This window comes from Anolis sagrei, chromosome 2, assembly GCF_037176765.1.
Source record: "Anolis sagrei isolate rAnoSag1 chromosome 2, rAnoSag1.mat, whole genome shotgun sequence".
Classification (NCBI taxonomy): Eukaryota; Metazoa; Chordata; class Lepidosauria; order Squamata; family Dactyloidae; genus Anolis; species Anolis sagrei.
In genome coordinates, this window is record NC_090022.1 from 34,936,887 (window position 1) to 34,953,684 (window position 16,798).

A 16,798-nucleotide genomic window follows, 5' to 3' on the forward strand; every position below is an offset into this window, starting at 1 on the left:
TTCTTGTAGCAACTCTTGCAAACTTTCCTTATACTTTATTTAACAACAATTTCTTGGAAAAGGCAAAAAAAAATTAAACCCATTCAACAAAAAAGGACATGGTTTTCTTTTCTTTTCTTTCAATCTATTCATATATAGGAATAGTGCTTTTTTTGGAAGTAGTGCCTACGTCTCTGCTTTCTCAGGTCACCTTGACACATTTTCCTAAAGAGAGTGAGAAGCATGCAGTCTCTCAGTCTGAGAGGGAGAGGTGTTAGTCTGTTGTAGTGAGACAGCAGGTCAGGAGGTGCTGGGAAGAAGAAGACAGCCCTTGCAGCAAAAGTTTCCATGCAGAGGCGCGAAGTAACATTTCACAAGTAAAACCACATCTCGGAAATGGCACATCAAGAAGGAATCCCATTAACATTGTATGTAACGCATTGCCTATCAGTGATAGATATTGTTATCGCTGTTGTCGTTGCCGTGTGCCTTCGAGTTCTTTCTAATGTATGGTGACCCTAATGTGAACCTGAGAGACAGCATGATGTGGTTTGAGTACTGGGCTATGACTTTGGAGACCAGAGTTCAATTCCCCATCAGGCCATGGGAACCCACTGAGTGACCACACTTCAGCCCCAGAAAACCCTATGAAAGGATCCCCTTAGGGTTGCCATACGTTAGAAATGACGTGAAGGCACGCAGCAGCAGCAGCAGCAGCAGCAGCAAGAAACCATCACAGGTCTTTCATAAGAGGGTTGCCATCACCTTCCTGTCAGGCTGAGGGGATATAATTTGCTCCAGGTGATTTCCACAATGAAATAGTTATTTGAATTCAGCCTACCAGTTCTAATCCAATACTCAAACCACTACACCACAGGGTGTTACTAATGCTTAATGGGAATTCTTTACTCCCCCCCCCCCCCCCCCAAGGATAGCTAACACTGGAGAAATATTTCCAAACTACTCCGTTAAGTAAGAATCCACGCTCTCCCTGGATTTGAACCTATGACCTGTCAGTCTTCAGTCCTGCCGGCACAAGGAAAGGAGCCCCTGGTGGCGAAGTGGGTCAAACCCTTGTGATGGCAAGACTGAAGACCGACAGGTCATAGGTTCGAAACCAGGGAGAGTGAGGATGAGCTCCCTCTATCAGCACCAGCTTTCCATGTGGGGGCATGAGAGAAGCCTCCCAGAAGGATGGTAAAACATCATAACATCTGGGCATCATCCCCTAGACATCATCCTTGCAGATGACCGATTCTCTCACACCAGAAGCAACTTGCAGTTTCTCAAGTCGCTTCTAGCATGGGAAAAAAAAACCTCCTAGGATCTTGCAAGTTTTTCATCTTAGAGTAATGGTTCCCAACTTTTGGGCCTCTAGGTGTTTTTGGACTTCAACTCCCAGAAATCCCAGCCAACTTACAAGTTGTTAGGAACTGTGGGAGCTGAAGTCCAAAAACCTGGAAGTCCAAAGGTTGATAACCACTGTCTTAGAGGAAAATTGAATTCCATTAATTTTACAAGGGTATCTTGTATGTTGGTGTACCAAAAACAAAAAAAAACTTTGGTACCAAATAACAAAAAACTTGATAACTGGACTGAAAATAAGAAATAAATCAAAAGAGGTTCATATTAACTGCTTTTATCTATGTTTGGCAGTTCATTCTTTGATGACTATCCTACTCATGATCTAGATACTGTAGAATATGGGTAACACATCCCGCAATCTAATGTGAATTATTCTCTCTCTGAATTGTCCAGCATCTGGATGCCAAGCCACATCATGATAATTAGAAGCAGGGCAAGTCTGCTGTGGCCCTCCAGCATCCAGCACCCTGCTGATGTAGTCTGACTCATAGGAAGTGTCTTTCAGAGACCTAAAATGCCTAGAAAGCTATCACAACTGAAATGAATCACAATCCTTCGAAGCTGACAGCGTAGGTCTCTGTGCACGTGGCAGTCATTTTATCATGTTACAAAACCTGTCACAAAATCATTATCCCTTAATCATACCGTAAAGTAATTTTCAGTTTTAAAACAACTGCAGGGAGAAAAAGTGCAGCAATGAAAGATGGAAGATTGCTCTGGAAAAGCTAAGAGCTTCTTGCCTGCCGGTTTGCTAACTGGAGGCGTAAATACGTCTATAAGCATAATTAGTCAATAAAGGAAAACCATTTGAGCGTACATTTCAGTTTTCCTTTTTTAACTCATCTGCTTTGTTTTCTCCTGATCCTTCAATCAAAAAGGAAGGCGTCAAAAGTCTACAACCATTGACACGTGATTGTATCTCAGAAGAACTTCCACTTAGTAAATGGAAATAGCTCTCAAAGCTCTAGAAAACTTAACACTGGGATTACTATAGGATACTGATAAGGGCAATCAGACATGATCCAAATACATCTACACATGTCTTTCATGACAGGCTTCGATACGTAACCTCAACACACACAAAATCCTCATTTTACCTTTGAGGACACCTGACTGTTAAATGCAATTTGGAGGCATAGTCAATTTGACAAGATTACTATATACACATGTGTATGTGTCTAGAAATTTTTATAGAAAAAGAATGGACTCCAAAAACCTGGATCAACTTATCTATGAATCAGTGTAAGTAATGTACCTTAACACACACACACACACACAAACGATATCCTTCTCTGAGTAGAATGGTGAAAGGCGAGTACTTAGTACATACTGGAAGAACCTAAAAGAAGGACCAAAGTGCTCTATTCCTTATCTCATGGCAGCACTTCTGGACTGTTTTAACAACCTCATCACACAGCTGCAGAAAGTGTGCCACTTCATTTCGTCTTGCTGCAGAGTGTGGGAAGCTGATCCCATGGGGGGAAGTGTGGTGTGCTCGGCTTCCCCCATGAAAGTAAATGGCAACACGGGAAGCCAACACAGGGCTGGTGCCACCCTCCTTCACCCACAGAGCCAGTGGAATGTCATGTGATGGGTGCTACCTGGCTCCATGAGTTACCAGGACTAAATTGGTAAATGCCACCAAATTTTAGCCTTGCATGATGAAGCTCTAAGTAGCATGACAAAAGTCCTTTTGAATATCTGGGTAAGAAAAAAGCAGTGGTGGCTAGGGGAAGAATCATCCGCTAGCTACCCATGGGTCATATCAAAATCTTTAATTAAACCCCCTCTCAATTTGATTTAAACACTAACATGTATTGCAATCTTCTTCGCCTAAAGCAAATGGAACCTCCACATCCCTGTTTCTGTATCTATTTTGATTATTCTATATAAATATTTTCCAATGTGTATGAAGCTGATGAGAAATAATTACACTCAACATATCAACTGGAAAAAATGCTCAAATATACTTATCTGAACATCTTACTTGATGTTGCAGTTGGGGGATTATGGCTTCCCATGTCAAAAATTACACATACACACACACACACACACACACAGAGCATTAACATATTAGGCAAGATCAAACCGGAACTAATTTCTTTTCACAGGAAGGGTGTTTTGACAAATTGTTGATTCAATTGCCCTACTCTTCCATGTGAGTTTCTGAAAGATATGTCCAATAGCGTTGCGATGGAAAACATGCAAGTTGTCATCTCCCTCGTCCCTGGACATTTTCAAAATCTCTATAAGAGCCCTACCCCTTCACTGTGGTAGTTGTCGTATTCTTAAAATTCTTTAAAAATCAACAGTCACCATGCATAAGCAACATTTGAAACAAGGCCCAACATCCTCAGCGCAAGAATATTTGTTGCATTTATTGCTGCAGTTCTGTGTCTGTATGTGGGGCAGATATTAATGTGTTCTCCAATTTTTGGATACTGATCACCCTGACCTACTAAGTGATGCTTAGAAAGCCCCCACCCCCACATACACACACACATCTGAAGAAAGCACTGTTTAATTCATGAGTGTGTATGTTTTTTTCAGCAGCAGAGAGATGCATTGATTCTTCTTATTTTTCTTCAGTGTAAAGCAAACTCCCAATGTTAAAAGTGTTCTAGGATATGAACAATAGTTGAGAGCTAGCATGGTTTGAGAGCTAGCATGGTGTAGTGGTTTGAGCATTGGGCTATGACTCTGGAGGCCAGGTTTGAATCCTCCGCTCAGCCATGGAAACTCACTCAGTGACTTTGGGCCAGTCAAACTCTCTCAGGATCAAACCCCTTCAGAACAAATCTTGCTATGACAGATTTGCCTTGTGGTCACCATTAGTTGGAAGCGACATAAAAGCACATAGCAATCATTATGGTTTAATCAATGTGAAACAGAGATTAGTTAATAGTGCAAAATCCTACACATGTCTACTCAGGGGCAAGCCCTACTGAGAGATTTAAAGCCAGTGAAATGTGTATTGGATTGTATCCAAAATTACTGATATCTGCTTTGCAGCTCATATATTCACAGAATTGTACATGAATCAATATCAAGCAGTTCTCCAGTGTGTTATCTGCAGGCGGCAGCTACAGTGCCATAAGGACACAAATAGCTCCAGAATGTAATGGGATGAAACCTTTATAAACACACATGGGCGAATTACTCAACGTTTATATTTGTAATCCAGAACTGGCTAAAAACCAAGAAAAATTATTTAATGAGTTGTCTTCCACATGTTCCCTGTTTGCAAATAAAAGGCAGGTTCCTCTCCAACTTCCTCCACCCACGTATTTTCATGTTATTCATCTGAAATGGATTTGGTTGCGTTGTGATACAAAGACAGGGAATGCAAGCCAGTGCTATTTGTAGATGGGGGTGGCAGGAGGTGATGAAAAAATACTTGGCAAAAATGGCGAGTTGGTCTTTTCTCCAGCTTGACATAACATGATTTCTTTCTGGGAATAACAGCTTTTGTGTAAGCTAGGACACAGTGATAAAAAGAGCTTTGAAAACTAGGATAAGACTTGGAAAACACATTTATGTTGCAATTTTTAACCCAGAAATAACTAGCACAATTTTTCTTTTTAATTTGAGATACATATAAATTCCAGAGGTCTGGGAAAAAACTCATTTGTCTGAAGTACTTCCAATCATTGTTATTTCTTGCAGGGTTCCTCCAGACCAACTCTGATGGACAGCGACCCCATCTAGGGTTTTCTTGGCAAGATTTATTCAGAGGGTGTTTGCCACAGCTTCCTTGGTTGAGAGAGTAAGATGAGCCCAAAGTCATCTAATGGTTCTCTATGCCTGAGCAGGGATTTGAAACATGGTCCCTTCAAGTCACAGTCAACTCTCAAAGCCATATATCACACTGGTTTTCCCAAAAATATGACACTTGTTTTAAGGCCCCCCTATGCAAGAGCTTGGTGCAATAAAGAGGCACAGAAGATCATAGTATCACTTATGGAGTAAATAACTTATCTTTGCCTTTTTTCACTTTTAATAGCTGTGTTTCAAAAGAATGGGATCTGAATAAATGTGACATACTCTGTAATGCTAGGAAAGCATGTCATTCTGAAGTCAATTATCTGTATGCTCCCAGGGTCCCTAATTAGAGACAGGTGCTCTTTTATTGCATTCAATCCTATTTCTATCCCTATTTTTATTCTTTCAAAATATCTCATGACAACTGTGTTACGAAAGGTCACCTCCAACTTTGGAGGTTTTTGAACAGAGGTTAGATGGCCATCCAATAAGAGTGCTTCAGTTGTGTATTCCTGTATGACTGTAGGCTGGGCTAGATTGTCTATGTGGCTCCTTCAACTCTAAGACTCCATATTTTTTGTGTTATTCTTCTTTGAGGTTCACAAATAATTATCAGTATGAAAGTGGAAATATGTGGCCTCTTGTATACATGTTCAGATACCACATATATTTATCTCTGCATTATGATCCTCGCATATGTTGACTTCTGCTAACAACTCATTTTAGAACAGGGTTGTGAGATCTGTGGTTGTTACACATTTGACTCCAGTTCCCAAGCAGCTATTGGCAGCCAGGAAAATGGTGAAGGACAATGAGAATGACCGCGTACCATTAAGAGGGAAGGGAGCAAAGGTCTCCCAGCTCTTTGCATGAGGACATAGACATCAGGGTGTCACTAGTGAAAGGTAAGATTTGTGTACCAATACAGAATAACATCAACACACTGCATCATCACAAATAGCCTTTATAAAAAAGTATGATACCCTATCTCTTGGATGCAGTAAACAAAAGTCAAGTCAAGAGCCTAATTCCATATAATAATTGAATATAAGAACTTCAACTTTTAACACAGCCAACCGAGAACAGTTTTTGTCCTATAGATCCCTTTGTCCTCTAAATATGTGTAAATTTTTTCAAACAATGGCATATTTTGGGGAGGTTGGAAGAGGCAGAATACTCCACAAGATTACAGGACAATGAGTTTGCCTGAAAATGTCATGCCAATGGAAATAAAGCTATGTTCAATGTGTAAACCCAGTTACATTTTGCTATCAAGACCTTGCTTAAAATTAAGAGAGAAAAGAAAAAGGAATGTGATATAAAGGAAAAAGGATGTTAAGCAGTTAATGGTGTAGCCCAACAGAGCAAAAAAAATGAGAGATGGATGGTTTACCTAGTTCACTGTCCAGTTCCTCCGTGTGTACCCCTTCTTCTCCAAAGGAAGAGCAGTAAATGAGATAGGAAAAAAATTAAAAGAAAAATTCAGACACCAGCACCAAGCAAGAAATTCCTGCTAGTATACAGCAGAACCAACACCAAGTTTTGTATCGATGCAGCGTAAACTCACACCATGACACCTTTTTCAGTTGAAAGAGTGTGGCCTTTGGCAACAATGATAGTAAAAATGTTTGGAGTTTCCTTTAAATAATAGAAAATATCTTCATTTATCTGTATCTACCCTAATCAAGGGAGCCCCCGGGGGCACAGCGGGTTAAACCACTGAGCTGCTGAACTTGTTAACCAAAAGGTTGGCAGTGAATATTCGGAGAGCGGGGTGAGTGCCTGCTGTTAGCCCCAGCTTCTGCCAACCCAGCAGTTCAAAAACATGCAAATGTGAGTAGATCAATAGGTACTGCTTTGGTGGGAAGGTAACAGCGCTCCATGTAGTCTATGGACAACACTGGCTCTTTGGCTTAGAAATGGAGAGGAGCACCACTCTCCAGAGTTGGACATGACTAGACTTAGTGTCAAGGGGAAACCTTTACCTTTACCCTAATCAAGAGTTCTTGGCGAAGCTTAGACACTGCTGCTTCCCATTCCCTTATGGGGTTTGGTGAAAAGTAGAAAGCAATATGGACACATATCCTTTTCGGAAAGGATATGTTGGAAGGGTAGGGCTTCAATGTGTTAATCTCAGCTCTTGTGTGAACCAGGTCTTGATGTATATTTGATTATTATAATATTGAACCTGACTATATCTACTATTAAAAATCCAGTTGAGCTAATGTCTCTTGAATAATAATGGAATTTTAATCCATTTTAAGGATTTTAACTGTTTATTTTTAATAAGGTTAATATTTTATTCTATTTTAATATTCGTATATTTTTAAGATTTTAAGTTGTATTGTATTGGTTTTACTGTACGCCACTTTGAGTCTCTTTTTAGAGAGCAAAAGTGGAGATGATGATGATAATAATAATAGTAATAATAATTCTCCAAATATTACTCCTGCACAAAGCGTACTGGAATGCATTGAGACTATGAAGAGCCAATGGTTGCTAGAAATTGACCTCATGGGTCTAGGTTTTCTCAGCAAAACAACTGTATAAATTCAAGTCAGCTAGTCAGGTGCTCTTCAAAGGGTGAGCATATGTGCTGATTTGCTGCACAGTCTTTAACTCTAGTCTAGGAAACACATGCCCAAAATATTTGCTTATAAAAGAAGAACCACTTGCGAAGAACAAGCTTATTCTAATCAAAAATATCACTTCATCATCCATTTATATATTACTCAGCATTTCCATCTGCTAACGATGGCATGAATGACTGGGAATGCTGTTTTTTCAAGAAACAAAATTGTAGCCAGCAAATGAGGGATGAAACAAAACTTGCAAGCAAATTATAAAAGGAGAATGGATTCAGTTTAGCACATGTCAACCAGATGTTCTCAAAATTTTTGCAAATGTAACATATTTTGACACAAAGGAACTGTTGCTGTCAGACAAAGCCATAAGGGTCCAAAATTAATTTTAAAGACATTTCTTAAAGAGCTTGTTGTGTGCCTCAAGTCACTTTTGACTTATGGCAATTCTAATCATGGTATATCTTGGCAGAATGCATTCAGAGGAGACTTATATTTGTCGTACTCTGAGGTTGAGAGTATGTGACCATGCCCTTTGCTCCAAATTTTCAAAGAGATTGGCAAGGTCATACAGGTTTTTTTGGATTTTTACATTGGCCAGCATTTTAAAAAGTCACCAAAGTTACCAAAAGTCTGTTTCCCTGGTTCCACACTCTGAAAGATCTCCTTTCCTAAACCTTTGAAAGTTTAGGGCAAGGGACATGATTTGCCTCTTACCTGATCCTATTACATTCCATCCACCCCCACAACTGCATAAACAAGCCTTATACCCAAGGCTTTAATATCACTCTGTACTACATTTGAAGATATGGGTTTATATCCACAAAAGTTTATGCTAAGATAAAAACCAGCTTGTCTTAAAGCTGCTGGTATATTCCCTTTTCCCTCTTCTCCTCCCTTCTTTTTTACAGCATGACCCTCTTATCCTTGGATTCAATAGTTCTGGTTTCATAAACCCATGCTTCAAAAAAATCCCCCAGGAAGTGTGTCTAGTCCTCTCTTGGTCCTCCAGTTGAGTTCAACAACCCAACCATAGTCAAAATATAGGGTGCGCTATTATCCACTCTTTCAAATATCCAAGGGGATCTTGGAATAGATACCCTGCAAATACGAGGGTTGTATTGTTTTTATTTTCGTGACTTTTATTTCCCCTTTTACTGTCTTTCCCCTAAAAATAAAACTACTGAAATGACATAACTAAAAACCAATTAAACCATTATACAGTAAAATAACAGTAAAAAAAAAACACTAAAACAATTAACACCCATAATCAATCAAGCTCCATATCCTCCTTTTTTGCTGTGTTGTTGGAAAGAGCTCTGGAAGTGAAAAACTTTATTGGATTTTTAGCATAGAAATTTTAGAGAACCATACAAGTTGGAGGAGTCACAGTTTTGGAGGAAAACACATTTTGCATACATAAATTCTTAAAACCAGCAGTAAGACAAGCACTAAAACAATTAACATCCATAACACGATGTAACACAATTTTTGTTCCTGGTTTATAAATGTAATTTCCTAATTGATTCTATCATAAAAACATGGAAAAAGTTTATTGAACTGCAAAAACTTTGTTTCTATGGTCTGCTTGAAGGTTACAATGGCTTATTTTCATTAAGAAAAATTACAAATGAGGTGCCTAGACTGAAAAAAAAAAAAGAATAGTACTACCCTCAGCCACAAAAAAATGAAGTTCGTGGAGTATAACAACTACTTTCAAAGTAAGTACTGCACAATTAAACAGGAAATAATACTTTCAAATCAGGAACAGACTTTTTTCAAATTTTGTTACATAGTGTAATCAATCCACATCCATATTGCTTTCTGTTATGATTTCTGGAAGTGGAAAATCTTATTGGATTTCATAGAATACATGCGAGTTTAAGTGGCCACAGTTTTGTTGAAAAGCACATAAAATTCCAGGCTCAATTCCAAGAAGATCTAGTTCAAGGATCCTCTGACAATGACTACCAGTTAGAGTACACAGTGGTGAACCCATTAATCAGACTCAATAAAAAGTGGCACTTTCTATTTCTTCATATTCTTAACTTGTCTTTTCACTGTAAGGTCAAATTACCACTCATTGAAATGAGCATTTGTTTTAAGGTATATAAAAATAAAGCTAATCAAAATTACAAACAGTGTAAAGCCAAATATGTTACCTATGAATTAAGGTGAGAATTTATATCCCTTGCTGTTAGAAATATTCACTGGCTATGAAATAGGCTCAGCAAAGAAAATGAGCTAAATAAATAAAGTTTCCATAGAAACACATAATCATTCAATGTAAGGGGGTGGGGCGCTGAAATTTATATCTACCTCTTGGGTACTTTAGTGGGGCATTCCTGCACTGGCAGGGAATTACACTGAAAGGGCCTTGCGACCTTCTACAAACCTATGATTACTGCTATATTACTTACGCCTATGAAGTTAATTACCTATCATGTCACATAATTTGTAATGGCAAAGTATGGTGATTGCAGAAGAAAGCATGAGACAGATTATTTCTAGGTATCATACAAAATGAGATTTCAGTGGAATGTTCATCAACTTGCTTTAATGAAGTTGTATAGAAGTGACTGTAACATAACCTAGTGGTTCTCAACCTATGCTCATCTAGGTGTTTTGAACTTCAATTTTCAGAATTCCTGACAACTGGCCAAGCTGGCTGGGGCTTCTGGAATTTGACATCCTAAACACCTGGAACACCAAAGGTTGGAACCACTGGCATAGTCCTACACATCTAAAAGGCACCAGAATGAAAGATCTATAATTTCAACACATAATTTGTAAGAACCAGTTTGGAAACAACTTCAAAATAGATACTTATGTGTAATTGTTTCTGAAGCACATCTGACAAAGAGGTTACCATACTGATATCCATTCTGAACACAATGGTATTGGATTTCTTTTTTCTTGAGTTAGATCTTCTGGCTTTGGCTATGGTGCTAATGACTGAGTTGGAGGGCCACATTGCCTCTTGGCAAGAGGATTCAATAATAACATAAAGAAAGTCAGGATAACTCCTGCAAATACCTAGATTTGCTAACTAAAGCCAAAGGAGGCAAGAAGGTAGCTGCCACCTTGTTCATTCATGAGCCTGCCTCATTTATATAGAAAGTGGGCTGTACTGTTTCCAATTTTAACATCAAAAAGGACTTGCAGGGGAAGGGAGCTTATTCCTTCACCCCTTATCATCTCTCTTCATCAGTTGCCTGAAGCCCTCTTTCCCTAAACCTGCTCCAATATCAGAAGTGAGCTGAACTATAAAAAAAAGGTTTGGAGAAATAGTGCTCCAATTTGACAAAAGAGACATAAAAGAATATGCCACTCTCACATCCGACCTGGCAGTTAACTACATGCTTAAAAGTAACTTTAGCATTTTAAATACACTAGCATATCCATTAGGTTTAGAATACATGTGTACCTAATTATATACTGTTTGTAAAGAAAAGGACCATGATATATTGTCTTTTCTGAATTCTGTTTACTTCCTTTCTTGATTTAGTCCATGGCTGTTGTTTTTCAAACAAATACTGTGGCAAACCTAATTTCCCCATCCCAAATTGAGAGAGCTTGATCTCTTAAATTGGACACTGGCTTGCATTTTTCAGTGTCTCAAAGGATTCAGAAATCAAATCACTGCCAATTATTATTTCAATAAATCCTGATATGGCAACTGCAAAAAGGAAGCAACAGAACGCCTTTTCTTTTCGGTCAATTAGGAAAGCAGTGATGACGTTAGGGTCAGAATTAAATGACAAAAGCACAAGATCCTAGAAAAGACTAATTGTAGGCTTCCATAACAAGGAAATAAATTGAAGTTAAATTGGGCATTACTTTTCTAGTGATTTCATCAGGGGAGAACTAACTATGTCATTGTGATTCTAACAACAGAATCCGTTCAGCAAACCAGAGAATTGAATCTTACGTATAACAATAACCATTAATATAGCATTAGGTTCCAAAATATAGTGGGTTAAAGAAAGCTAGATTACTGTAGAAGATCTTACTTCTGAAAATACTTTTAAAGCATAATCTATATCTCAATCCTGCACACAGTTCTACAAGCTGAAGGTATTTTGTAGAATATTTCATTAAAAAGCTCTCCTAGTACACATTACAGACATACACATATTCAGCTAGGCAGACTTGCAGATGTAGCTAATGTAGATGAATACCAGAATCACCATCTGCATCATGAAACAACTGGGACCAGTGAAGTGTCTAGATGATGTCCCTTTTGCTCTTAGGCCACCTTTTTAGGCAACAACCCATTTCCTGCATTTGATAAATCTGGATCAAGGTCTTAGAAAATAGCACACATTCAAAGCAACTGGTTTTGGAAGAGGATAGATGATAGCTAATCCAACATTGCTGTTGTCTTTTAAAAAGAATAACTCTCCAGTTAGGTCAAAGATTGTCCCAGCTTTCAAACACTGTACTCTTACCATCATCTTCACATTCTTCTAGAGGCTTTTGCTGTTTGTTCAGGCACCGTGGGTCTAGCCAAGACGTTGTTTTAGTGTTGTGGCTGCAAACCAAAAAATGGAAATGTGACCTTTTTAAAAGATGAAGTATCAGCAGCAGAAAAATAACGTGTCCACTGGTTTTATTCACCTGAACTGAGGGCTTATTAATCTAGAACACAGCCTATAACACAAACTCAATATATATATATATATATACTGCGACAAAGCAAATGCATCAGCATTTGAATAGGTAAGTATAGAACATTGGTAATATTACAGAATTAAATGCTCATACCAGTTTTGCAATAAATATATAATAATATGCACAGGTCTTAATAAACAAGTGGGGCCTGATCTGTTTTGTTTTTTAAAAATAACAAGGGTAAGAGATTTATTTCACATTTAATTTGCCAAAGGAAATTGGCTATGCATCATGTTCCACATATCAGTTGTATTCCTGTCCTCTGGGGCAGCAGAGACCAAACCTCCTGCATGGATTCTGCAGTGCTATCCCTCAGATAGCTGAGGCACACTATCACGTCTCTTCTCAATCCCCAGGCTAATATTTTAAAGCTTATTTAGGTTGTATTTTGGAGGAAACACATTCAATCTGTTTCTAGGCAACCACTCAATGTGTTTTACAGATCCTATGAGGGTAAAGAAACATCAGCACTTTTTCTCACAATGGTTTGAGCATAACAACTGAGGAATCACAAGAGGTGGGAAAATAAATGATATTGAGGTATTACTAACTCCTGGGGTTTGGGTAATTCAGGCAAGCGTAGCACAGCTAAGATTGTATAGAAACCAATCCCCAACCTTCTTTGAGCTGTAAAACTGTCATCCATAACAAATAACAGCAACTGCTGGAGAAAAACAAGCTGCTGATGGATCATAAGACGAGTTAAATGTTGGGCTGGACCAGGAAAGCCCAGAACATTTCTAGTCTGTTGTTCTGATTATATGAAGAATGGATCATGAATTATCTTCATTTATTCTAAAGAAAATTACTATGAGCTGAGGATGATGACCCATGTGTGATATGAGAATCTGGCAAAACATCCCAGCCAAAGACTATGCCCAAGAGTTCTGGCTAGCATGCATTCAGGGTGAATGGCTGAGTCTCTCAATTCAGGTGTGTATGCAATTTATTGTTTTGTTTTTAAAATGAGTCTCTAACTTCTGTTTTATGCATTGGAGGGATGAAAGATTGCGGGTCAGATACAATCTGGTAGTAATCAGTGACAAACTACAGATTACTTGTAACTCTCCCCCCCCCCCCCATAACAAAGGAATAGTGAGAAATAATGCCCTCCCTTTGTTGTAGAATGTGTCACTTCTTGGTTACTTAAAGCTCCAAAGATGTAACTTCATTAAATGGCAAGGGAGAAATACAACATGGTTCAAATACTGGCTCCTGCTCTGTTGTGAGTGTAGAGCTGTCACCAAGATAAACAAGAGGATAATGTGTGCTGTTTCAAAGAGAACTGCCTTACAGAAAATCGGTTTTAAAAAATAGCCAACAAGATATTGTTTTATTTATTTTTGAGAAGCAGAGGAAGCAAACAGTATCTGTAGAGGATGATCTCAGCAATATAATTATCACTATGGTATTAAATTATTTAATTTGCTGCCCAACCATTACATGAAATCTCTCCTAAGGAAGTTCTCTAAAAGTGGCACAACCAAGGCCTTCAGCACCGTGAATCAAGAGAATTGAACACGGAGCCAGATACGATTATGAGTAATTATTCCTTTCCCTAGAATGATTCATATGGTAGTCTGTGTAATTCCTCCAAAAGTTTCCTATTCTTGCTGGCTTTGACCATTTATTCAACACTATTCCTTCCAGCAGCTAAATACTCTTGATAAACAGAAAACTACAGAGTACTATTTATTACGCAGTAAAGTTTGAACAGCACAGCACCGCTCCTTTCCCAAGAATCCCTCCTGGAAATTTTAAGGGGAGAGAAAACTGTATATGTCCTTTTGATGAATTATCAAATAAGTAACAAAGAAGGCACTTCATAACCCTTCTATTCATTATGGGTGATGTGAAAGGTGGAGTGGAAAGTCATTGTTTCACACACTACTTTACCCACCCTCAGCAACACAGGATACATCAACCCATTTAATTCTGTTGTGTTCTTCAGGGCAATTAATCTTCAGCTAGTAAAGGAATGCAAAGAAGTCCAACAGGCAAGTCAAATTTGAAATAATGCAGTGAAGAAGGTCTGCCAAGGTGCAAAACATTAAATACCGGGTTTGGGGGGGGGGGTATTTTTGTCTGCTGTTTGGGAAACAATATGTTATAAGACCAGTGGTGGCAGAACCTCAGAAGCTTCTGTGCCACGTCAACAAGAAGCCAACTTCCCAGCTAGCCACACTATAATTTGTCTTCTAGAGAGGGAAATGATAACTACTGTAACATTAACATAACACTTTTTATCTCTGAATTGGAAATGTCTGCCCTATAAAAGAATTAATGTGGCTTTCATTTAGGCAGCAAGGTTATTATGTAAAGGAAACCATCTGAATTCTGCAAAGAGATGTTTTCTTACAGACATTTCTCACACAAAATACTTGTTTTCTGTTTACCATTTGTTCAAGAATTACCCGCTGTCATTCCTCTCCAACATTCACGATTGTGCCTTCACTGCCTTGTACTTCTGCTTGTAAATCTAAGGACCTTGTTGCTTAACTTTGAATGTGCTCAGGCAGACAGATCTTAACCTCATCAGAAAATAATATTTTGTACAAAAAAGCAGGATTAAGAAATATAATTAACTAAAAGTAATTTGGGCCTAAAAAAGTCTGAACATTTCAGCTCATCTCCAGTTTTTTCCCCACACATTTCAGAGAATGTCCAGTGGTAAACTTTTGGTACTTCAAGATAAGGCTCACCCCTGCCCTGCCGAAAATAGTATTAAATGATTACTCTATAAAGTAGACTTCTCCATTCTCTGTATAGGCCATCTCCCAGTTTTCAGGCAGAGGACCCAAGTTTTCCTCTGCACAAGGAGGTAGGTATTGAGGGAGCTTCTGAGAAGGTTCCGTGGTGGGAATGGTAGTGATGCTGCTATTCACAGATGAGGGCTCTGCGTCTCTTGTACTGTGTGTGTTGTGCTCGTCTTGTTCACCGGAGTCGGCTGCAAAAGGACACAGACATACACACATGTGCATACAAAATACAGAGATAGTATTAGCCACTGTTTCTTATTGACTTTTGATATTATACCACCTTAACTTTCCTCTGTTTTCTTACTGTCTTCATATGCTGGCAAAACGGAGTCCCATGGAGGTCATCCCATGACACACAGCTATTTCTGGTGGCTGCCCATGAGAATATGTCTTGCCACTATGCAATGATGGTAAGGAGACTCTATTTTCAGGAGTCAGGTATTCTCTGTCTCCTGACTGAAGAAAATGGTGGGAAATAGAGGAAAGTGGGAAGAAGGTGGGAAACATTTTGGGATGGCTAGTCATCCCTGAAGCTGGACCTTACCAGGGTAAAATGGGTCCACATTCTTTAAGATGTTTTACCCCCTTCCCTCCTGCCTGTGGGATAATGTCCTTTATCTCAGTTGTTTAGTTATATTATAACTCAACATATTTCATAAAACCACATCCATTCACAAAGCTGTTTTATAGTATTATCAGTTAGTGACAAAGATCCTTCAATCCTTCATAAAGTGATCATTGTTCTATTTGAAACGGAAGGTTTCAGTGCCCAGACAAACCTTAGCCCAGGATCAAAGGAGAGAGATATTTCATAGGCTCGAAATCACACTGATGTGCATTTTAAGAGATAGTTAAAAGGGTGCATGCTGACACAAAGTATAATGTACTGACTAATATGTGCTGGGGAAAATATAAGGCAACACAGTTTTAATGGTTACCAATGCCCAGTGTGGCCAGAATTACACTTTGTGAGCATGCATATTTCTAACTATCTGTTGAGATGCTCAACCTATGAAATGTGTTGCATTGTATGTTTCCAACAGTACATGTTCTTTCATTGCTATGCTCAAATGAGCCAGGTAAGCTCTGTATTTAGCTGTTGGATAGTCTAATCTCATTTTTAAACACCCAAAAGCTGTTTTTGAATACATCTTGTTGTCTGAACCAAGATTTGTGTAATAATCTGATTAGGGACTCACACAAGACCTAAGTCTCCATCAACTTCAGCAAATGAGATATGGCTCACATTGTAGGCATTTTTCAATCAATACCAAACACATTGCAATTGAGATCCATAACTATTGTGGGATGATATCATTTCTGAATGCAGGTGACAGATGTCCCTATGTTAGGAATATGAGGTTAGACTTGCTCAGTCTGCACAAGTAGACAATCATGAAGTGTTATATTTTACAAAATGTACAAGTATGTGTCAATTGGTCCTCAGAATGTTATGGTTTATGATGTTGTTTATTCGTTCAGTCATTTCTGACTCTTTGTGACCTGAACAAATAAACAACAACATCATAAACCATAACATTCTGAGGACCAACTTATACATACTTGTATATTTTGTAAAATATTATAACACTTCTTGACTGTTATGGTTTATAGAACTTGCAAATGACAAGTTATTTTCTATCTCTAAAATGACTAGTCAATCTGATATTCAAAATT

At 38.4% G+C, this 16,798-nt stretch overlaps 1 protein-coding gene across 15 annotated transcripts in view; it reads right to left on the reverse strand.

Moving 5' to 3' along the window:
* MAGI1 (membrane associated guanylate kinase, WW and PDZ domain containing 1) overlaps nucleotides 1-16,798 on the reverse strand; it is a 595,596-nt gene that overhangs the window by 106,626 nt on the left and 472,172 nt on the right. For 10 of the 15 annotated variants that reach the window (XM_067463456.1, XM_067463454.1, XM_060766411.2 and 7 more), the window contains 3 exons: nucleotides 15,099-15,309; nucleotides 12,140-12,222; nucleotides 6,500-6,535 (listed from right to left, as the gene is read on the reverse strand). In XM_067463456.1, the coding sequence (XP_067319557.1) occupies nucleotides 6,500-6,535; nucleotides 12,140-12,222; nucleotides 15,099-15,309 (330 nt within the window). The remainder of the gene's footprint in view (nucleotides 1-6,499; nucleotides 6,536-12,139; nucleotides 12,223-15,098; nucleotides 15,310-16,798) is intronic. The other 5 variants (XM_067463460.1, XM_060766417.2, XM_060766416.2 and 2 more) reach the window with 1 other exon arrangement.